The 24,579-nt window shown below is 40.8% G+C and overlaps 1 protein-coding gene across 1 annotated transcript in view; it reads left to right on the top strand.

Annotated features, from left to right (window-relative positions):
- Window positions 1-24,579, top strand: part of LOC120041372 (lysyl oxidase homolog 2B-like) — a 66,175-nt gene that overhangs the window by 38,267 nt on the left and 3,329 nt on the right. The window contains exons 5-13 of the mRNA XM_038986359.1: window positions 6,461-6,677; window positions 16,383-16,566; window positions 19,572-19,723; window positions 19,966-20,133; window positions 21,176-21,341; window positions 21,657-21,897; window positions 22,524-22,639; window positions 23,055-23,191; window positions 23,503-23,614. Coding sequence (XP_038842287.1) covers window positions 6,461-6,677; window positions 16,383-16,566; window positions 19,572-19,723; window positions 19,966-20,133; window positions 21,176-21,341; window positions 21,657-21,897; window positions 22,524-22,639; window positions 23,055-23,191; window positions 23,503-23,614 — 1,493 coding nt within the window. The remainder of the gene's footprint in view (window positions 1-6,460; window positions 6,678-16,382; window positions 16,567-19,571; window positions 19,724-19,965; window positions 20,134-21,175; window positions 21,342-21,656; window positions 21,898-22,523; window positions 22,640-23,054; window positions 23,192-23,502; window positions 23,615-24,579) is intronic.

The raw sequence follows: 24,579 nt of genomic DNA, 5'->3' as shown, positions 1-24,579 counted from the left end.
TTTATTTAAAAAAGCTAAGGACGCCACCCAGTGCTCTCACTGTCGCCCTCTGTCTTTGATAAACACAGATATTAAACTATTTTCAAAAATTCTGTTGTCCCGTCTTGAAACCTACTTACCCAAATTGGTAGATCTGGACCAAAGGGGGTTTGTTAAAAAACGATTATCCTCAGATAAACTCCGTCGTTTATTTCATATCTTACATGCTTCATCAGAAACCAAATCTCCTTGGGCAGTTCTATCTCTCGACGTAGAAAAAGCTTTTGATAGACTAGAATGGCCATATCTTTGGTCATTTTTGGAACATATGGGAATTTCTATAGTTCAATGCTTCCCTTGTTACAAAATGTATATGGCAAGGATAGAATTAACAAACTTGCAGAAAGGAAAAGACATAGAAGGACTATCCATACCAAACTTTAAATGGTATTTTCAGGCACTAGCATTTCATCCCATCCTAAATTGGTTTAGACATGAATCTTCAGTCCCCTGGCTGAGTATAGAAAGATATGGTGTCTCCTATTGCCCTGGAAGAGGTGGTGTTCACTGATATATCCCTTAAACAATGTAAACTATCCTTTTGTCCTACAATTGCGCACACAATTTACATTTGATGCAAATCAAAATGTCATACCCATACTCCTTTCACAATAACCCCTTGCGATCTGGAGGGCGGCCTTTTGCATCCCCCCCAATGGTCCAAATGTGGAATCCGTACCCTTGCCGATGGTGGTGGGTGACTGACCAGCAACCCTAGTTGTTAGGGTGGTGGAAAGGGTTTGGAAACATCCTTCAGGGGTTCAAGGGGTGGGGTTGGGGGAATGGGAAGGGAGGTTGGAGGTCCACTTCTTTTTTGTTTTCTGTTTAGGGTGAATTTATTATCACTGTATTTCTTACAGTTTTTTTTCTAGTGGCAGATTGTGAGTACAGTACATGTTTTATAAACATATACTGTAATTTGAAATGGATAATGTACCTGTAAGCCCCCCAACAAAAAATAACAATTAAATAAGAGTTCTCTCATAGTGGAAATTATGAACCTATGTGGTTACTTTTACACCCCGATATGCTACTGAAACTTTAGGCCGTTATTCACCAAACGTACAACTCACCAGAACATTAACCTTCTTACCCTCTCGCTGTGGATCATTTTTTTTGATTATTGGTGCTCCACTTTATCGGATACAGAACATATTTGCCTTAATCGGTGGTGTAAAGTACTTAAGTAAAAATACTTTAAAGTACTACTTAAGTAGTTTTTTGTGATATCTGTACTTTACTTTACTATTTATATTTTTGCCAAATTTACTTTTACTTCACTACATTCCTAAAGAAAATAATGTACTTTTTACTCCATACATTTTCCCTGACACCCAAAAGTACTTGTTACATTTCGACAGGAAAGTGGTCCAATTCACACACTTATCAAGAGAACATCACAGGTCATCCCTACTAACTCTGACCTGGCGGATTGAGACGTAGCCCATGCAATAAAACATATATCTCCAGCTTAAACAGACGGATTTTGATGGGGATTTACAGAGCAATAATACAACAACTTCCTGTATTCTGCTTCACATCACACAATCTCTTAGAATTTACAGTTTTTCTCAATACCACAAAAAATGTTTTAAACAATGTCGATTTTCAAAACCGAGTCTGCAAGACAGAAATTTCTGGCCTTTTGCAAAACAGTAAATGCTTGTTCAAAATGATGTTGCCTTCTCAAAACACAAATACATTCACCAAAACTATATTATACAGTCAAAATTGCACATAGGGTACATTCATCAAAGAAAATGTCTGCCTTTAAAAAGATGAATGCAGCAATACTTATCTCTTGAGTCCTAGCAGACAAAACAGTAAGTTAGTCTGTCTTTAAAAAATCCCAGTATATCAAATCAAAATCAAATCAAATTTTATTTGTCACATACACATGGTTAGCAGATATTAATGCGAGTGTAGCGAAATGCTTGTGCTTCTAGTTCCGACAATGCAGTAATAACCAACAAGTAATCTAACCTAAAAATTCCACAACTACTACCTTATACACACAAGTGTAAAGGGATAAAGAATATGTACATAAAGATATATGAATGAGTGATGGTACAGAACGGCATAGGCAAGATGCAGTAGATGGTATAGAGTACAGTATATACATCTGAGATGAGTAATGTTGTCACGATCGTCTATGGGTGAGAGAGAGAACCAAGGCACAGCGTGTGCAAAATACATTCTCCTTTATTTAGAGAAGGGGAAAACACGCAACGAACACTATAACAAAACGAAACAAAGTGAAGCTATAAACGTAAGTGCACACACACAAGCTACAAACGTACAACATAGACAATTACCCACAAAACCCAAATGCCTATGGCTGCCTTGAATATGGCTCTCAATCAGAGACAATAAACCACAGCTGCCTCTAATTGAGAACCAATCTAGGCAGCCATAGACATACAAACACCTAGACAAGACACTGACCCATTAAACGTACAAACCCCTAGACAAACCAAAACACATACATTCCTCATGTCACACCCTGACCTAACTAAAATAATGAAAACAAAGATAACTAAGGCCAGGGTGTGACAAATGTAGGGTATATAAACATAAAGTGGTATAGTTTAAAGTGGCTAGTGATACATGTATTACATAAAGATGGCAAGATGCAGTAGATGATATAGAGTACAGTATATACATATGAGAAGAGTAATGTAGGGTATGTAAACATTATATTAAGTGGCATTGTTTAAAGTGGATGCATCAATGCATTTTCTTTGCAGTCACTAAATCATGATGATCAAAATTGGAAAAATAACTATCCAAAGGTGCTGAATTATGGGCAAGTACTCTCCTTTTATGCATACCTCACCAAACAATTTCATACACATTAAATCAAATATTATTTCTGATTTTTCTGATTTAAAAAAAATAAGCACATTGTGTGCAGGTTTCATTTATCGGTGTCATCACAATAGTAATAAGGAAAGATGAATACAATGGAGGACGTGAGGAACGCAACTAATATGAGTGCATAGGCCTCAATCCACACCAAAGCAAAGCTCCATAATGGAGGGTCACAATGTCGAAGATGATGACTTAGAAGTAACCCAACTTCATTCTCTACATCTCTGCATGTCTGCAATATTGTAATAAATCATCAACCATTGCCTAGATGACATTTGTATTTAAAGTAATTTTCTTGCCTTAGTACCTGACCTTAGAGCACCTAAGATATGCAAGGCAGGTACTAAAGCAAGAACATTTCTGAAATTCTGTAAATGTATTTGATCATAGGTGTTCTGCTATAGAAAATTGCTTGTACGCGATTGAGAAAAACTGTAAGTAACCTTCCCCCCCTTTGTATATATACTGTGTATACAGGATCAGTGCATTCCTAAAAGTAGTCGTAATGGGGTACTGACTGGGCTGGGGAAAGATCTAACTCTTATATACACGTGGAAACCTGCAGAGGAATAGCCAGCGGTTATTAATCACTCAAACCTTAGCCCTCGCCTCTAGATCTGAAGCAACCTTGAATATACTGTCTCAGTAGGGGTAGAGAAGGAGAGAAGTTTCCTCTGCTTAGGTAAACACAGTATAGCAGCTCCCTACTTTCCATCTCTCCCGGCCTGCACCTGGTTTAAACCCATGAAACATGGAGATTGTTTTTATAGTCTGGCGTTTGGTCTAGGCGGCGGCACACAGCCAATGTCTACAGTTATTTCATAATCCAAACTTTGCCTCTGCTCAAATGCCTCTGTATGCCCTCTAGTTTAATTTAGCATATTCCAAATAATTTGAAGGTCATGGGGTTGAGTATACATCTTCCAAATGCATGTCATCCGTGCTGTGGTATGTTTCATTTAAAAAATGCATCTTTCAAAATAAATGATAGCACGTGCAAACTTTCAAGCTGATGAAAAGTACACCGTAAAGGAGTTACTGTAATCTAAATACAGTATCAAAGCGAGTACTGTGTAATGACATACAGTAGAATTGACTATTGTACTGTAAAAAAGAAAAATGCTTCCATAATCATAATACATTAATGAATGGATGAATTCATGAATTAAATTCATTGGGGGGAGATTTCACAGCATTTTACCTGATTTACATGAGGATTGGTGCAAGCGGTTTGGCTGCTAGGTAATGTGCTTAGGCATGACATAATATCAATTCATATTTGGTGTTTTAGATCATTTGAACTTCTATAAGCCGTAACAAAGGATTTTTAAATTGGCAGCAACTGCAGGGCAAAAGAGACCAAAAGGACATGACAAAATACTTAAGCAATAAATATTTAAAACTTGCTGCCGTTCCAATCTGGCCCTTATATTTTATATATTGATGGGGCATTATAACCACATATGAGTTAAATTGGTACAGACTCACACTAACAGTTGCAACAAGGCATGCCTCAAAATATAATAATGGTATTGTTGTTTCTGGCTCATTATCATATTTCGAGGTGTGCCTTATAAGAGGCGTGCATTGACTAGTGGTCAAAAAGTTTTTAGCACTCCAAAAATACGGTATAGTACTGGATTCTGTAGGGTGGAAATACAGAACCAAAACATTTCTGCAGCATTGAAGGTCCCCAAGAACATAGTGGCCTACATCATTCTTAAATGGAAGAAGTTTGGAACCACCGAGACTCTTTTTAGAACTGTCCGCCGGGCCAAACTAAGCAATCGGGGGAGAAGGGCTTTCGTCAGGGAGGTGACCAAGAACCCGATGGTCACTCTGACAGAGCTCCAGAGTTCCTCTGTGGAGATAGGAGAACCTTCTAGAAAGACAACCATCTCTGCAGCACTCCACCAATCAGCCCTTTATGGTAGAGTGGCCAGACGGAAGCCACTCCTCAGTAAAAGGCACATGACAGCCCGCTTGGAGCCAAAAAGCACCTAAGGACTCTCAGATCTTGAGAAACAAGATTCTCTGGTCTGATGAAACCAAGATTGAACTCTTTGGCCTGAATGCCAAGCGTCAAGTCTTGAGGAAACCTGGCACTATCCCTACGGTGAAGCATGGTGGTGGCAGCATCATGCTGTGGGGATGTTTTTCAGTGGCAGGGACTGGGAGACTAGTCAGGATCGAGGGAAAGATTAACAGAGCAAAAAACAGAGAGATTCTTGATGAAAATCTGCTCCAGAGTGTTCAGAACTCTGAATGTCCATCAGTGGCCCAGCCAGAGCCCGGACTTGAACCCGATCGAACATCACTGAAGAGACCTGAAAATAGCTGTGCAGCGACGCTCCTCATCTAACCTGACAGAGCTTAAGAGGATCAACAGAGAAGAATGGGAGAAACTTCCCAAATAGAGGTGTACGAAGCTTGTTGTGTCATACCCAAGAAGTCTCCAGGCAGGAATCGCAAAGGTGCGTCTGAATACTTATGTAGATGTGAAATTTCAGTTATTTTAATTTTATTTTTTGCAAAAAAATCTAAAAAACAGTTTTTGCCTTGTCATTGCAGGGTATTGCCTGTCACAGGAGATTGAGATTTAAAAAAAATCAATTTTGGAATACGGCTGTAACATAACAAAATGTGGAAAAAGTCAAGGGGTCTGAACACTTTCCAAATGCACTGTATATCTCTCTTTTATTTGTGGGAATACTTTGGAACAGATTTCCTAAATTAAAATCACTTGGAGCTGATTTGCTGGTGTTTTTGCAGTCTTTTATGTCCAGTAATTAAAACTAATATATTTAAAAACAAAATGTTTTTTTTTTGCTTAGAATAAAATCACTGCCATTTGGCGAACCCTGATTTACAGTATGCTGCAGTATAATGCTTTCTCAATATTTTATTGTTGATAATACCCCACATTACTGTATAAATTACAGTTTTCCATTGAAGCGTAGCAATAGATCACTGTTCCAAAACAAACATGTGATTGCTTTTTCAGTCCATTTTTTCCCAAAGTTCTATTTTTCCATCCTACACTCACAACTTCTGTATGTTGCCCGCAGTCTCAATGGCTTAGAACGCTGGCTTTGGATGGGTTCCAGACAGTGAGCGGCAATTTTCTTTATCCAGGTTCCAAATGGAAAACCAATGCTGTGTGCGTGCGTTTCTCCTCCTCTTTAATCTGCTTTCATGTACACCTCTCAGACATGTGATATAGACACAGGATGAGCACACGCTGTTCTGCCCTAAACATTCATTAAACACTTTGGTTGGCGAACTATTAAAAAGTAAAGGAATGGATTAACATCCCTACAGGCCTGGAAGACGTCAATTAACCTCACGTGTTGCTCACATCCCAGACTAAACATGCACATCTGTATCCTAATACGTAACCCTTTGTTACCGGATATGCCTTGTTATTTAACCACTAGCTGACTACATACGGTTATGTTTGATGCTGTAGTGTATAGGTGTTAGGGAAAAAGGGATAGCAGCCTTGTGTATGAAATGTTATTATTTGACTATGTGTTCCCTGTGTTCTCAGGATGTTTGCCCGCAGGAGAAAGCCCTCTTACTGGGATTACTCTGTCAACTGCACTGGAAACGAGGCCCACGTGTCAAGCTGCAAGCTGGGCCATGACGTGGCAGCAAAGGCCAATAGCACCTGTGGTGGGGGCACGCCCGTGGTGGTCAGCTGTGTGCCAGGAAGAGCCTTCTCCCCAACCCCCATGACAGGCTTCAGGAAGGCCTTTAGACAAGAGGTAGGCACCACAGACATGTATTTTTATTCTATTGGTTGCAATAATTTTGTATAATAATTTAAATTGAAAAACTCTACGTTTTGAATCTGGCTTTGTTTTGTGTATCAGTTCTATAACCATGTGCCATGGAATCGGCACAATCGAAAATCTCTTCCCAAATATTTAGCAACCTGTATGGCACCGCTGTCAATTTTTGGGTCCTTAAATGAAACTGGTATACTTATTTATTTATCACAATTTTCTTTAACCAATTTTGATCTTTAATGTAGGGCCGACAGACAAGTTCCTTATGTTCTCTCCCTTCCACTTGCTTCTTCCGTTTTTGCGGTAATGCTGCAATCAGTTGGTTGTAATTTTGGATATAGCAGACATTTACATATATGTTTGTTAGCTGCATGTGTGACAACTTCACCAGTCCTATTTATAATATCATTAACAAATATTATGCAATTTCCCCCCCAAAAAAATAATGTTTGAAAAAAATAATCAAATTATATATTTGAGTTTAGTCATAATATTTGTTGTAATATTCGTCTTTCTGGTGAATTAAAATAAAATTTCAAACTAGCTTTATATGACTTGTGTCACGTCCTGACCATAGAGAGCCCTTGGTTCTCTATGGTGTAGGAGGTCAGGGCGTGACTAGGGGGTGTTCTAGCTCAATATTTCTATGTTGGTGTTTTGAATGGTTCCCAATTAGAGGCAGCTGGTAATCGTTGCCTCTAATCGGGGATCATATTTAGGTAGCCATTTTTCCCACCTGTGTTTGTGGGATATTGTTTTGCGTTTCTGCATGTGCACCACTACTTTCACGTTTCGTTATTGGTTTATTGTTTTGTTTTGAAGTTTCACCTAAATAAAGATGTGGAACTCTACACACGCTGCGCCTTGGTCCCGTCCTTATTACGACGATCGTGACAACTTGTTTTAAAGATAGCGATAGTCTGGAGATGATTTCATTTTCAAATAACCGAAAGGGAAATGTTGTAATCTGAATAAAGGGAAAAGGCAATTTTTGCCACCACGGACTTTCTAAACCACTGCATTCTGTCTATAGAAATATAATCATAACACCGGATATAGCCAGACCTATTAACTTGACTGGGGATACCTGTTCTAGTGATTCTATTTCTATTATTCAGTCAGATTTCTGCTGTGCCACTGCTGGGCTATGGCAAATAAAACATACAGTAGATAGGGGAAATACTGTAGCTGTGGGGGTCGAACTATATTCTGTCAATATGAGTGGGTTAATTTATCGCTGATCTGATTATTCCTGTAAGAGAACGATGGACAATGTAGTTTTCTGAGACGCATTACTAAAAAACACTGACACTCAGAAACACTTTAGCTACTTGGCTTTGTTAAAGCCCATCTGCAGTTTTGTATGTTTACTGTCAAGTGATTCATCATCATGGACTCAGGATCTGTGGGAAGGAGATAATTCATGCTGGTCTATTGAAAACATCTTGTGGGAATCCCACGTCTATTTTGCACATCCAACTTTAGGCTATTTACTGTATTTCAAAAGTAATATTTAATATTTAATATCAACATTTAAAGGAGATGTGCATTCGTAAAGTATTCAGACCTCTTGACTTTTTCCACATTTTGTTACGGTAGACTTATTTGATTTTTTTTTTTTTTTTTTTTTTTTTAAATGTCCTCATCAATCAAGATGTAGGATCTTAATTTGCACTAACTATTGTGACTCAACACATACGCTGCTGCTACTGTTTATCATCTATCCTGTTGCCTAGTCACTTTACCCTTACCTACAGTATATGTACATACCTACCCCAATTACCTTCTATATTTTTCTCTCTGCATTGTTGGGAAGGGCCCGTAAGTAAGCATTTCACTGTTAGTCTACACCTGTTGTTTACGACGAGTGTGGATTTGAATTTGATCACCTTGTTGCAAGAGAACTTTAATGCAATGCAAGAAATGTAAAACTTGTAGTGTATTGGAGGTTTAAAAAGGCTTCTGAAGTTTGTCATTTCCACTTTGAAATTTCAGACTTGATTTTCCTTTACGAAAAATGTATCAAAAATGTCCATTCATTATAATCCACATAATAATTCACATTTCCTGTTGGTGCAGAAATATTTTCCTGCTGTAGCAAACTGGCTCAAATGAAGATCTTACATTAGAATGCATGCATGCCTGCCTGCTCTGTCACTTTCCACATCTCAGTGTTTTGTAGCGAGCTAGGCATAACCAGGGACATCCCATAGTGTGTGTCTCAAATGGCACCCATTACCCTATATAGTGCACTAATTTTGACCAGAGCCTCATTGACCCTGGTAAAGGTTAGTGGACTATAAAGGAATAGGTGGCGATTTGGGACTCAGATTATTCCCATTATACATGTTTAGCTCTGCCTCAAGGCTGTACAGATCCAGAGTACATTTCACAACAGCTTTATCTAAAAGCATAGCCAAATGACCTGGATTGCAGTTGAAATTATAATAAAAGTACATTGTGCAAGTGATCAATGCTGTTCGATATTCTGAACAAATTATTAAAACAATTGTGAAGATCTCCACAGACCTGCAACGACCAATGCACACTGTCTTGAACATGCAGCTTTATATGATTACATGGGAAGAAATGTATAGTTACAGTAACCTCAAAATGTGGCCATGAAAGTGTTACTCATTTAAATGTTGAATGTTGCATTAGTTTGTAAGATAGCCTTAACTTTAGGCTATTTACTGTATTTCAAAAGTAATATTTAATATCAACATTTAAAGGAGATGTGCATTCGTAAAGTATTCAGACCTCTTGACTTTTTCCACATTTTGTTACGTTAGACTTATTTAAAAAAAAATATATTTTTAAATGTCCTCATCAATCAATTTCCTCAAACAGGTTTTTCGAAATTTTTGCAAACGTATTACAAATAAAAAACAGAAATACCTTATTTATATAAGTATTCAGACCCTTTGCTATGAGACTCGAAATTGAGCTCAGGTGCATCCTGTTTCCATTGATCATCCTTGAGATGTTTCTACAACCTGATTGGAGTCCACCTTTGATAAATTCAATTGATTGAACATTATTTGGATAGGCACACATCTGTCTATATAAGGTCCCACAGTTGACAGTGTATAAGTTCCCACAGTTGACAGTCAGAGCAAAAACCAAGCCATGAGGTCGAAGGAATTGTCCGTAGAGCTCCGAGACAGGGTTGTGCTGAGGAACAGATCTGTGGAGAGGTAAGAAACATTTCTGCAGCATTGAAGGTCCCCAAGAACACAGTGGCCCCCAGCATTCTTCAATGGAAGAAGTTTGGAACCACCAAGACTCTTCCTAGAGCTGGCCGCCCAGCCAAACTTAGCAAATGGGGGAGAAGGGCCTTGGTCAGGGAGGTGACCAAGAACCCGATGGTTACTCTGACAGAGCTCCAGAGTTCCTCTGTGGAGATGGGAGAACCTTCCAGAAGGACAACCATCTCTGCAGCACTCCGCCAATCAGGCCTTTATGGTAGAGTGGCCAGACGGAAGCTACTCCTCAGTAAAAGGTACATGACAGCCCGCTTGGAGTTTGCCGAAAGGAACCTAAAGGATTCTCAGATCTTAAGAAACAAGATTGTCTGGTCTGATGAAACCAAGATTGAACTCTTTGGCCTGAATGCCCAGCGTCACGTCTGGAGGAAACCTAGCACCATCCCTACGGTGAAGCGTGGTGGCTGCATCATGCTGTGGGGATGTTTTTCAGCGGCAGGGAATGGGAGACTAGTCAGGATCAAGGGAAAGATGAACGGAGCAAAGAGAGATCCTTCATGAAAATCTGCTCCAGAGCGCTCAGGACCTCAGGCTGGGGCGAAGGTTCACCTTCCAACAGGACAACGACCTTAAGCACACAGCCAAGACAATACAGGAGTGGCTTCGGGACAAGTCTCTGAATGTCCTTGAGTGGCCCAGCCAGAGCCCGGACTTGAACCCGATATAACATCTCTGGAGAGACCTGAAAATAGCTGTGCAGTGGCACTCCCCATCCAACATGACAGAGCTTGAGAGGATCTGCAGAGAATAATGGGATAAACTCCCCAAATGCCAAGTACTGTCATACCCAAGAAGACTCGAGGCTGTATTTGCTGCCAAAGGTGCTTCAACAAAGTATTGAGTAAAGGGTCTGAATACTTATGTAAAGTTTTTTTTATTATCAATTTGGTAAAATTCCTAAAAACCTGTTTTTCCTTTGTTATTCTGGGGTATTGTGTGAAGATTGGTGAGGAAAAAATATGATCTAATCAATTTTAGAATAAGGCTGTAGCGTAACAAAATGTGGAAAAAGTCAAGGGCTCTGAATACTTTCCGAATGCGCTGTCTCTACTGCTTGGATAGTTCCATCTGAGCCTCTGGCTTAATCCAATTGTGTTTGAATAGGACTAAATCAAATCAAACTTTAAATGCACTTTTATAAATTTTTAGACAAATTGGAATTAAATCCAGACTAAGTCAGTGACACAGATGTAACTATCCAAGCAGAAGAAACATCTCCTTCAAATTATGATATTTGGTTGTGTTGACAATCAAACACAATTCAAATCACTAAATATCATTACATTGTAAATCAACCTGTGCCCATATCCACAAAGCATCTCAGCGTAGAAAATTGGTCGTAAGTGCTGAGAATAGAGACATTTTACTGGTGTCTTGCAGCGATTCAGTGGTTCCTGAGTTGTTAAAATAATTTTGGGATAATTCTATACGATCAATCCATAAATAATCTAGATCTACATGCAACAGTATCTCTTGTGACTTTGACAATGATTTCACGAGGCCTATTTCACATGATATGCCTAAATACTTATAACAAATAGGCTTATAAATAAACATGTTTTTCTTTCGATTATTTAATTACCTACATTATGTTATTTCAAGCTATCCCTTTCAAGTGCAATATCAAATTGTTAAAAAATATGCCTAATGTCACAGATCCCTCCGGAACTTTCATCACGCACACCTGTCCCCTATTCCCACTGATTAGTATTTGTATATATGTGCCCTTTGGTTTCCATGGTCTTGTCGATTATTGTTACAATGGCCGTTGGTGCATGTGAGTAACTGTGCTGTGTGTTTTGTGTTTTCGTGCCCTTGTGGATTGCACAGATGATTACGGGTCTCGTCCCGTGTGTATTTATTCGAGGTACACCTCGCTCTTTTGTTTGGGTTTCAACCCTGTGTTTTGTGTACGTGTTTGTTTGGTCTTCGTCCCTGTGCCTTTACACGGCACGCCGTAATTTGGGCTGAATAAAAAAAACTATTACGCATTCCTGCGCCTGTCTCCCGAATCATTGTTACCAACGTGACACCTAAATTGGGCATGCCTATACATTGGGCAATTGAAGGCTAGGGCCTATGTTAACTTCGATTGTGTTTGATGAAAGTGATAGACCTTTCAAATGTTATATGCAACGTTGTTTGCAACAATATTGCCAACTGACTTGAGGCCGACAAGCCAAAGTGATTTAGAGTTGTTAACAACGATTTATATATATACACTAGATGATTGGTAGGGGGCACTGTGTTGAAACCACCATGCCTCCATCTTGGCACTCCCCCACCATTGTAAAAAATGTTTTGGAAGCTATAGTAATGCATTTATTAATGTCTACATTCCTTTTTGCCACGTTTATTCTATTACAGACACCTTAATGCATACTTTTAAATTATATTATGTGAGCTAAAAATTTAAAATAAAAATATTTTCCTTTAAAGTATAATTTTTGGAGATTACTAATGTTACTGTCCCCACTAGAACAAAACAGTACTTAAATACATGTAATTTTGAAATATTTAATTGAAATACTGTAGAATTCCATTCATTCCTATGGATGACTGCTACTACTTGGGAGTGCCAATATGTGACCGACCGGCTTGATTCAGTCTTATGCAGCAAAATTTGAAATTGTTTTTTTACTTGTCTTTTTTTGTCTTTTGATAAAAGTACAGACTCAGAGCTAGAAAAAGTTATATCATACACTACAATGGGAAAGTAATTCTGCTTTGAAAGTTGATTAACTTGTAACCTTACTTTTGAGAAAATGGCCCTTGAATGTTTTGGTACACCTACACCTAGCTTTCCTTTGCCTACACCCATTCAGCATCATTCACACCCTCTTAAGCTTTAGCTCCACCCAGCTTTTTAAGGATTCACATGTGAGGCCATGTACTAAACAACCAAAGCCTTCAAGACTAAAAGCTGGCTTATACTACGGGCGTGTTCGTATATTCAATCTGGAGTGCCAGAGTGTGCTCTGGGCGTTCAAAAACTCAGAGCGTTGTCAGATTGTACGTTCGTAAATTCAGAGTGCACACTGGACGCTCTGGCCGAGGAGTAGGGTTGATCCGAGCGTTCTGACCTAACAACAGCAGTCAAGCACCCAAGTTAACTTGCTAACGTTGGCTAGCTACTTCCAGACACAAATAAGGGAACAGCTCACTTTGACTGTCTTACTCGCCCTAGCAGAGCTGGTTAGGCTGTTTTTATGTTATCCTGAGCGTTGGTGACTGCCACTGTGCTGCTGGCAACAATTTAATTACGCTTTTTTGCCAACTTTTACTGATACCGGCCATATTCAACGGGTGTTGAGCGTTCATAAATTTGTCAGTTATTCTGTGCTCTGGCACACTCAGACGAGTGATCTGAAATCAGAGTAGATAGCCAGAGGGAATTTACCAACTACGTCTATCGACAGTTGTCGCAGTGACATCATGAACATTCTATTGAAATCGTTACTTGTATAGTGGAGTCTTTTGTTTAGCTAGCTAAACAATTAACCATAATCCTAACTCATAACTTTACTACCCTGCATGAATTTTTATTTATTTTACCTTTATTTAACTAGGAAAGTCAGTTAAGAACAAATTCTTATTTTCAATGACGGCCTAGGAACAGTGGGTTATCTGCCTTGTTCAGGGGCAGAACGACAGATTTTTACCTTGTCAGCTCGGGGATTCGATCTTGCAACCTTTCGGTTACTAGTCCAACACCCTATCCACTAGGCTACCTGCCGCCCCAGATAGCTAACCAAACAGGTTCAATGTTAGCTAGCTAGCTAACATTAGGCTATAACTAGCAATGCAAATGGCTCTGACATACAAATAATATTACTACACAGATCATACATGTAATGTTAGCTAGCGAGCCAGCCAGCTAACGTTAGATAGCTAGCTAACAGTACGCTTTAACTATAAATGAAAACGACTTTATGTCAATTAGAAATGTGTAATATCTGAAAATGAGGCTAGCTGGACTATCTGACCCATATACATGGATGGATGTTTCTCCCTCTCTGTCATGGATGCCATGGTTGCCTTAATTTGAAGATGTAATCCGGAGACTGGTGTTTTATACAGGTGTTCTCTTTTCGACTCCGTCTGCATATTTGCAATCAAACCCCAGAATTCTCTCCATCTCCTAAGCTATCATACTCTAATTCCAATGTGCATTCCACTGATTTCAAAACTCGGTTCTCCAGAAAGTGGAGAGCAACAGCTTTGCAGTTCTACTACGTGATATCTTTCAAAAAGCCGCGTTAGAAAGGATAACCTACACATACTGACCAGCTCATGTTATAGACAGAAGCGTAATACATGGCAGACCAATCCGAACTCATCTCTCGGCATGTCCAGCCCACCCATTATCTCAGCCAATCATGTCTTTTTTCTGTGGCTAAACCAACTTGGCTCGTAATTTAACAATTTTATTCGTATATACAGATGGCATACAAGTTTGATATTAAGGCACATGAAAGTTCACATGTTCCAGAAGGCATTTCTGTAAAAAAATGCATTTTGATTTAAAAAAAAGGTTACGTTCAAATGGCTCTCCTGTGAAGTAGTGACGCGCAACATAAACCTAGTTTCCTGAAATGAGTCACATATGGCCGACCGGTGGCTTCAAAGCCTCTCAATGGCCAATATATAGCAATAGCAATCCAGGGTTTATATACCTCATTGGTTGTTAAACGGTAGTGACGAGTGTGTTGATATAATGGTAACACTGTCAAAATTCAGCTTTTAACAACCAGAAAATGTTGTTAAAAAAAGGTTATGCAAGCCAACACATTAGGCGACAATTAAGAGAAGTGATTGTGTCAAGCGAAATTATATCAAACGTTTTACCCATGCAACATTAATATGTACAGTCACATTCACCGTGGTTGTCTGAAGCGTGCTATAGAGTTCCCAGCTGGCAATGCCTCATTGCAATTGGTTATTCCCCATCATTTGCAACAATGTCAATGAGCGTCATCACTCTCTTTTCCTTTGCTGTACCTCAAACTGTCGTGATTACCAGGTGAAATAAACATTTATGAGTTGATTTTACTCCTGGCTCAGAGTTTTTCTGGGCAGTGTCTTAGCATCACCCTAAAACCTACTCTGAGAGTTTTTGTTGTTTTTAAACCGGTTTTAATAGTCTGTGACAAAAATCAAAGATAAACAGCGCTGGGTTTGGTTAAAACTCTCTATGGGAGACCAAAGGGTAGCTGTAGATAGATACATTCTCCAGTAGGAGGTGCTGCCCAGTCTATTTTTCTGATAGTGGATATAACGTTGATGATCTGACGTTGTTTTAAAGGTACGAATTCAACTTATTTTATACAAGGTTTGTCTATGCTGAAATTTGGTTACCATGATGACATAATCCTATGGTTGAAATTTCACCCTCAAAACCACAGTTTACATTGATTACTTTTTCCAAATCAATCCAATGTATTTTCTACGTAGATTCCACGTCACAATACATCGACAAATTATGTTGAAACAACGTTGATTCAACCAGTTTGTTCCAAGTGGGAAAGCATTATTTTTACACTGTGAAGTATTAGGATCCTGAACTAGTTGAGGCAGAAGCCTTGAGCCAGAATAAGACTTCGCTGTGATGCCAGAGTTGTTTGGGCACACTGCTAATATGGCACACTGCTAATAAGCTAATTCTCTGCATTTGAGAATGCTATTCCTGTCCCTGCTTCGGTTCAAATTGTCAATCCCATTTTCAAAACCATATTTCCCTATTTCCCTGCCACAGGTTCACATAAGAAATATTCAGGCATTACTCAAATACTTACTGCTTTCGAATATGTAAACATTCTATGATGGCTTTGGTATTTTATGTTTTTCAGATACCTATTTAAAATATATGTATACTTGGAATAAACATAGGTTATAGTTTCCTTTTTTGGTAGGGGAACACAAACCACAAATCGGTGTCAATCCCAAACTGCATGCAAACACTTATGCATTGCTGTCTGTAATTACAAATCAGAGTAAATAAGATACGGTTATGCTACTAATGTGGCCACTTCCAATTTGCCAAAACTGTAAATGGGAATAACATTTACCACTGTGTAAACTTGGAGCCACCCAGTCTGTAACCTCACAGCCCTCACTCAATCTTTCTTCTAGCTTCTCAGAAAGTACGGGAAAGAGCCAATTCAAAACGGAGGTTTTGTAACTCTTTATAGATGGCAACCTCTAGACAGTTATTTATTTCTCTGTAAGGAATCATTCATTTATGGAAAGTTGAACTTTGTAATTCTGCTTTTTGGACCAGTAAGGTCTACTTACTGTACCTTCTATTGTCTTTCATATTTCAGTATGTGTTAATGTGACTTAACGCATATGCCTTGCTTTGGGTGTTCGACTAACTCAGCCTACTATGAGTCTGATCTCCCTCTTGTTCCTGCAGCAAACGTTGGTGCGTCTGCGAGGTGGGGCCATCGTAGGGGAAGGTCGTGTGGAGGTGCTAAAGAACGGCGAGTGGGGAACCATCTGTGATGATAATTGGAGCCTCCTGTCAGCCACGGTGGTGTGTCGAGAGCTGGGCTTCGGGAGTGCCAAGGAGGCCCTGTCTGGTGGTCGGCTTGGACAGGGTAGGGATTGGAACTCAGTCCTACTTACAATAACAGTGCCAATCACAACATTACATCCGGCCAAGTACATGATGGACATTCCAACATATTGGTCAGCCTAGCAGTTGACTGGGCTGAAGATGAAGTTAACTATTATAATGTTTGATCTATGTAAAAGGCCTTGAATAGATTATTATTACATAGGTTATCAAAATCAGGTTAGAGGTCATGCAAGTTTTTCTGGTCATTTTTAGAGTAGTTGTCCAAGAGTATTGGGTTTGTTTCACCATTTTCACTCAACAGTCAATCAAACAACATTGGCCTTAACTGCGCAAAGTCTGAGTAGAAATCTGAGATGACCACTTGAATTCCTGGAATACAAAGAAACATTTACATGAACAGCTTCATTGTGTACTGTAGCTTTAGAACTACATGTGTTCACCAAATGTTGCAAAGGGAAAATGTCCAAAACATCTAACAGTCTGTAATACTATCCCTTATTTGCCGACTTTTTGAGCCATCACTAACCCTGCTGGAGGACCGGATCAGGCTGGGTTATAGAAATGGAATGGATCAGTTCAACTTTTAATTTCTTCTCTGCAGTTCGGAGCCCATATTCGTAAAGCTTCACAGAGTAGGAGTGCTGATCTAGGATAAGTTTGGCCTTTTGGATCATAATGACTAAGATAACATGAAAAAGGGGGACCTGTTCCTCGATCAGCATTCCTACTCTGATTCTTTGTCAAAACAGGCTCATGGTCACAGTGAGCTGAAAAATGCAAGGCAATACTTGCCATATTCTAGGACTGTAATTGAAAGGCTGTAGTGGAGAGAAAAACTATATTTAAAGAGTACATCATGTATCCACTCCCTTATTCAAGACCTCGTCTTTCCCTCCAGGGACATGGGCCCTGCCAAAACGAGGACATACTATTTATTGACCAGTTTTCTCTCACTCAGTGTTACCTACGGGGATATTAGTTACCATGGATATTTTTTTTTCTGCAGAGGCAGACCAATAACTGGGGCATAAAGGCATGGACCCTCCCCATATACAGTAGGTATCGCTGACTCACAGTCAAAATGATGTATTCAGCAGATCTTACAGTAACTGTAATCGTGGACTACAGGAAAAGGCGGGCAGAACAGGCCCCCATTAACATCGACAGGGCTGTAGTGGAGCGGGTCGAGAGTTTCAAGCTCCTTGGTGTCCACATCACCAACGAACTATCATGGTCCAAACACACCAAGACAGTCGTGAAGAGGGCACAACAAAACCTTTTCCCCCTCAGCCCTCAGGGGACTGAAAAGATTTGGCATGGGTCCCCAGATCCTCTAAAAGTTCTACAGCTTCACCATTCGAGAGCATCCCGACCGGTTACATCACTGGCTGGTATGGCAACTGCTCGGCATCTGGCCGTAATGCGCTACAGAGGGTAGTGCGTACGGCACAGTACATCACTGGGGCCAAGCTTCCTGCCATCCAGGACCTATATAATAGGCAGTCAGAGGAAAGCCCATAAAATTGTCAGAGACTCCAGTCACCCAAGTCATAGACTGTTTTCTCTGCTACCGCACGGCAAGCGGTACCGGAGCGCCAAGTCTGGGACCAAAAGGCTCCTTAACAGCTTCTACCCCCAAGCAATAAGACTACTGAACAATTAATCAAATGCCCACTGGACTATTTACATTGACCCCCCCCATTTGTTTTGTACACTGCTGCAACTCACTGTTTATTATCTATGCATAGTCACTTCACCCCTACCTACATGTACAAATTACCAAATGAACTAACCTGTACCCCCGCACACTGACTTGGTACCGGTACTCCCTGTATATAACCTCGTTATTGTTATTTTATTGTGTTACTTTCGTTTATTTGAACTGCACTGTTGGTTAAGGGTTTGTAAGCAAGCATTTCACGGTAAGGTCTACACTTGTTGTGTTCGGCGTATGTGACAAAGTTTGATTTGATTTAACTGTGTCTTTAAATAATTCACCTATTTTCAGTGAGGCTGAAGTGAAGGGCCATGCTCTACCAACTGAGCTACACGGGACACTATAACAGGGTTGAAAGGAATTGCACACTGCTGTTTTCCGAATAGGTACAGCTATTATTAATTTTATCTCTGAGCTAGTCCACACAGGCATGAGACTGAAAAAAGGAGTAGTAAATTACAGAATAATGGCACATTATGGAACATGGAAACAGCAGACGGCCTAAGTTTCAAATGGCACCCTATCCCTTACATAGTCCCTACCTTTGACCAAAAGTAGTACACTATATCGTTGCTGTCTGATGAAAACCTCTTATCTTCAAAACAGGGACTTTTCAAAACATAATATTTTCCCATTAACAAACAAACATTTCTGAAACGTTTGGAGTTTCTTTTTATACATTTTTTGGGGGTCCTAGAGTCCTGACATGCTCAGTGTTCATTGAAGGGAGTTACTGCTTTCAATAAATGTTTAAAAAAAAGTAAATTAAATAGGCAAACATTTTATTACAAGGTTTTCATCAGACAGTGACGATATGGGTGCCATTTGAGAAGCATCCAGAGAGAATTCTGGACTGGTTGTTCCTTTTGGAAAAATATTTTCCCCACATGATTTACTACTGTCAAGGAGAAAGGAACACTATCTCTGTATCTAAGGCCTCCAGGAAAATAAGTTACAGAAAGACGCATCTTAATAGCAGACCAGCTAGAACAGACATGAAAACATCCTCTTTAACCTTCAATACTGAAACTCTAACCTTCAATACTGAAACTCATCTAATAAAGTGATGACAAGATCCTGCAATGCATTCAAATGTGTGGTCTCCCATGAGCTTGTTGACTGAAACACCAAGTCTTGGACTTTGACTTAGATTCACCACAGTTCCATTTACCTGTCAACGTGGAACCACACCGTTTTTGGCCACACTCAACTGTTATTTTAGCTTCCCTGAACGTCTGGGAAAGAGTCAACTCCAAGAGTCTCTGCCCATCTCTTACCAGTATTATTCTCCTTTGTGTGTTTCCCAGGTATGGGCCCAGTCCATATGAATGAGATTGAGTGCTCTGGCTTTGAGAAGTCCATCACAGAGTGCTTCTTCAACAAAGAGTCGCTGGGCTGCAGCCATGAGGAGGATGCAGCCGTGAGGTGTAACGTCCCAGCAATGGGCTTCCAGGAGAGGGTAGGTGTCTGTGTGTGCGTGTGTCTGTGTGTTAGTCAGGTAAAGAGCACAGGCTATCTTTAACGAAGACTTTATGTGCTGTTCTCATCACTATAGTCAATAAGATTTAACATTTACCTACAGTACATTTCTTTCTTTCATAAAATATAAACATTGTATAATGTAGTAATGGACAAAGTAGTATTCCTATTGCTGCTATCTGTGTGTTTGTAGCTAAATACCTCTCATGTGTCTCTGTGCAGCTGCGTCTGAGTGGGGGACGTAACCCAAACGAGGGGCGTGTGGAGGTGCTGGTGGAGAGGAACGGCTCCCAGGCATGGGGTACGGTATGCAGTGACGGCTGGGGCACCATCGAGGCTATGGTCGTGTGCAAACAGCTTGACCTCGGCTTCGCCAGCAATGCCTTCCAGGTGAGAAATGTTTTTTGAAATGTCTATTTATTTAACCTTTATTTATACAGGTAAATCAATTAAGAACAAATTCCTATTTTGACGACCTGTCCAAACATGCAGCAGTGCTCTCCGCAGCATTACAGCACTGTACAGTTACCCTACTGAAAAAAATGTCCTTGGCCCTTATTACCATGTAGGCTGTCCTTTTGACATCAATTCTGTTCCAAATGACAGCTTTCCCAAATTAGGGCCCTCATTCAGTCCTCTAAAACTGTGTGTGTGTGTCTCTAGTTGCCAGGGGTGACAAATACCTCCTCTGGTGTTGTAGGACCGTCATCTCTTAACTGTTTGCACCTGAGAAGCATTACGCAGACCTTCCCATCAGACAGCACAGTATTTGTTGTGTCAAATGGTTTTTTACTAGACTGCTTGATAACAGTAATAGTGGGTTTGGAAAATCTCTGTAAACCTTGGAATGGAGGAAATGATGTTTGCTATAGAACAGAGATTTATGAGGAATGATTACTGTTACTCCTGAATTACAACTTAACACAACGTATGAATACAATTCAACCGTATCTATTTTGTAGTCTGTAGTTGGTTTTAATATTTGTGATGGCTACACTTCAGGGATAAATGAAGAACTAAGCCAAGTAATAGTGACACTAATGCAAAGTTAGAGAGATAATGAACAGGTTGCCCCCTCTTGTGGTAAAAAATAAATATATATTAAAAAAAAAAAAAAAAAAAAAATTAGGGGGTAGATCAGCTTTAATATTGCAGATAGATACCAACCGTCTTGTGGCTTTGCCCTTACAGTATGTGTTGCTATCCTCCTTGAATCCATAGGGAATGTGAATACTACCCGTACATTTTTCGAACTAATTTACACTTACTGGTATCTACATACATGTACTGTTGAATTATCCAACTACTTAATTGAACATATAACTATAATAATATATTGACATAGCAAACACAACCTATGACAAAATTCCACAAATTCTCTGTCTGATCTAAACCATTCCCTGACTGCTATCATGCTGTTCCTGTCCTGTAGGAGACGTGGTACTGGCCAGGGGAGGTGAGTGCTGACCCTGTGGTGATGAGTGGAGTGCGATGTTCTGGCACTGAGATGTCCCTTTCCCAGTGCCTGCACCATGGAGCTCATCTCACCTGTCCTAAAGGAGGGGGACGCAATGCTGCCGGAGTCTCCTGCTCAGAGAGTAAGAGGGAACTCATACTGTCTTTTCCTCACAGACAGCCGTCTGCCTGGACTAGTTGTCTTGCATTGAAAGAGGATGATTGCTTGCATGCAAAAACATGCATTTGTCTGGCCTGGCCTATTATGGCTTAATGGCTATTATAAGCATCCTTCAGGCTCATCCTACCTTCAATCTCGTCTTTCAATCTTTTGAGTGCAGACCTGTAACATTGTAATTTCAGTAGTCAGCAGGACTACATGTTACAGTAAATTGTGAGGATAAAGTATGGTCTGATTTCGAACCAGTAAGCGCCATAACTCCCTGCTCTCCCCTCAGCTGCCCCTGACCTGGTGCTGAACCCCCAGATAGTGGAGCAGACCACCTATATGGAGGACAGGCCCATGTTTATGCTGCAGTGTGCCTATGAGGAGAACTGCCTATCCACCACCTCCAGTGAGACCCCTGCCAACTCTTACCGCCGCCTGCTGCGCTTCTCCTCCCAGATCCACAACAACGGACAGTCGGACTTCCGTCCCAAGGCTGAACGCCACTCCTGGGTGTGGCATGACTGCCACAGGCAAGTAGCTCCGTGGATTTTTCTGTCTGTCTGTGAAACTGTACGATCATTTCCTTTTTTTTGTTTAAATTGGTGATTTATTAACCTCACAGTTGTGTGGGTCAATAGGATTGGTTATTTTAACACTGTTTGGAAATTACTGTCAGAAGCAACAAAAAAACATGTTTAGAGAAAGTTCCACTGAACGTTTTCCATTTCCATAAGTTCTCTGCCCTGTAATTGACCATGGACTGAAACGTCTCAGATGTTTGTGGTCAAGGCATTGGATGAACTGTGCAATGTTGGCAGCTTCACACAGTCACCAGCTCTACACACATCAAACCCTTGGTGTATCCTCAGGTGGCCAAAACATGACAGTATGCAGTGGAGCTCCAATCAGCCTTCTGCCAACAGCCCTGTGGGATTATACATAGAATCGCTAAATATATACCATTTTTAAAATAAATGTTTATTTTCGGTTTCTTTGGCCTTGGTGCCATGTGTTTCAACAGTGTCTCGAGCTCTTGCATAAAAACCTATCTGCTTCAGAGAGAATATACTAGGCACCTCACTGTGATTGCACTGTGATTGAACTGTGATTGCAAACTAGAGGTTAGTTGAATAAACGTGTTTCTCTCTGTGTCCAGCCATTATCACAGCATGGAGGTGTTCACCCACTACGACTTGCTCAGCCTCAATGGCACCAAGGTGGCAGAGGGACACAAGGCCAGCTTCTGTCTGGAGGACACCGAATGTGAAGAGGGTAAGAGCCTGGAGAGACAGGGTGCATCCCAAATGGCACCCTATTCCCCAGTGCACTACTTTTGACCGAGGCCATGCAACTTACCTATTCATGCCATCCTCCGGGCAACCTTTTACCCTTTTTTACACTATTATGCCAACCTGAACCAAACTGTGCTCTGTCGTTCTTTTCAGCCTGGTTCCAGTAACTATGGCAGATGTGTAAATAGGCAAGTTCAGTAGGTTTGGCTACGCTTTGTTCACCTCAGTAGTGTGGAAAGCCCTCGTCTACCCAGTGTTCCTCACTCCAAGCAGAATATAATACAGCCTACACCCATCCAACTCTGAGCAATAGCCCAACTGTCACTCACAAAATCATCCATCATGCAAAAGTATGTGCTTACCTGTTTGTCTTTGATTGATTATAACTTTGGCAGGTATTGAGAAAAGATATGAGTGTGCCAACTTTGGGGAACAAGGCATCACTGTGGGCTGCTGGGATACGTACAGACATGATATTGACTGCCAGTGGATCGACATCACAGACATTAAGCCCGGAGATTACATATTCCAGGTAAGTGACATGCTGTAAACTCCCAAACGGCAACCTATTCCCCATATAGTGCACTACTTTTGATAGGGCTCTGGTCAAAAGTAGTGCACTATAGGGAATAGGGTGCAATTTTTGACCGTAACCAAAGTCATGCCACCACTATTATTCTATGTTATCGATTGAGGTTTTCATGTTGTATGCAAACTATGTATTTTGTTAGTTGTGGAGTTGGATTGGCTTCCTCGTCATCTCCATGTTGGACTAGTTGTCTCTGCCGGACACTTGTTAGATTGTCAATATGGCGACTCACAGCATTTGCCTCTGTCCCACAGGTTGTTATTAACCCTAACTATGAGGTGCCTGAGTCCGACTACACCAATAACTTCATGAAGTGCAGATGCAGATACGACGGCCACCGTATATGGATGTACAGCTGTCATAATGGTGAGGCAATGGTGCACCAACCATTGGTAGAGCGACTGTTTTACACCAGACATTCTGTGTTACTGCATTGTTCCACCACCCTCCTTGATTTAAAAGATAACTTCACTCATAAATGAAAGTTAGATGTTTTCAGAAGTAGACTAATGTCAAGATATATTGACATTAGTCTATATGCCATTCATTTTTGCCATTCATTTTTGGTGGAGGCATACGCAGTTGTTGGATATACACAACTGATGTTGTGGGTGTTATGTATGTTACTGTATGTTGTAATGGCTTACGACAGCTTTACGTATGAATGGGTTGTCAGAATGAGTGGCACATGTCATAAAATGTCAGAGTGATGTATTCAGTCCTCTACTGTGGAACAACCTGACCCTGAACGGCGAAAAGTGCACCTTTACAGCTCCAGCCGTTGAGTTTGTGGGAGTCCGCCTGTCGGCCAAAGGCATTGGCCCACTCATGTCGAACATTGAAGTCGTCCACCGCATTCCGGAACCTACCTCAGCCTCTCAGGTGGCCTCATTCTTGGTCACGACAGCCTAGTACCTCCGGTTTCTGCCCCACTACTCTCAGACCACAGCGCCCCTTCGCCAGCTCCTCAAGAAGGACGAGCCATGGGCCTGAACAGACACGGTCCACTCACTGAAGAGCTAGCTCACCACAGCCCCAGTCTTAGCTCACTTTGACCCCGTCTGCCCCACCATTGCCACCTGTGAAGCCTCAGCGGAGCACTAGGAGCTGTCCTCTCACAGCTGCAGAATGGCTTTGAGAGGCCCGTCGCCTTTGCTTCGAGGGCCCTGAGCCCCACTAAGTAACGGTACTCTGTGGTCGAACGAGAAGCACTGGCCTGTGTCTGGGCGTGCGAAAGGTGGTACCTCTACCTATACGTCCGGCTGTTCACGCTCCGAACTGACCACCAGTCTCTCAGAACGCTACTGTGAGCCTCAGGAACTGGCCACAAG

Source organism: Salvelinus namaycush, chromosome 1 (assembly GCF_016432855.1).
Source record: "Salvelinus namaycush isolate Seneca chromosome 1, SaNama_1.0, whole genome shotgun sequence".
NCBI classification, from domain to species: Eukaryota; Metazoa; Chordata; class Actinopteri; order Salmoniformes; family Salmonidae; genus Salvelinus; species Salvelinus namaycush.
Note: the sequence above shows the minus strand (reverse complement) of the source record. Positions and strands in the feature narration are given on the sequence as shown.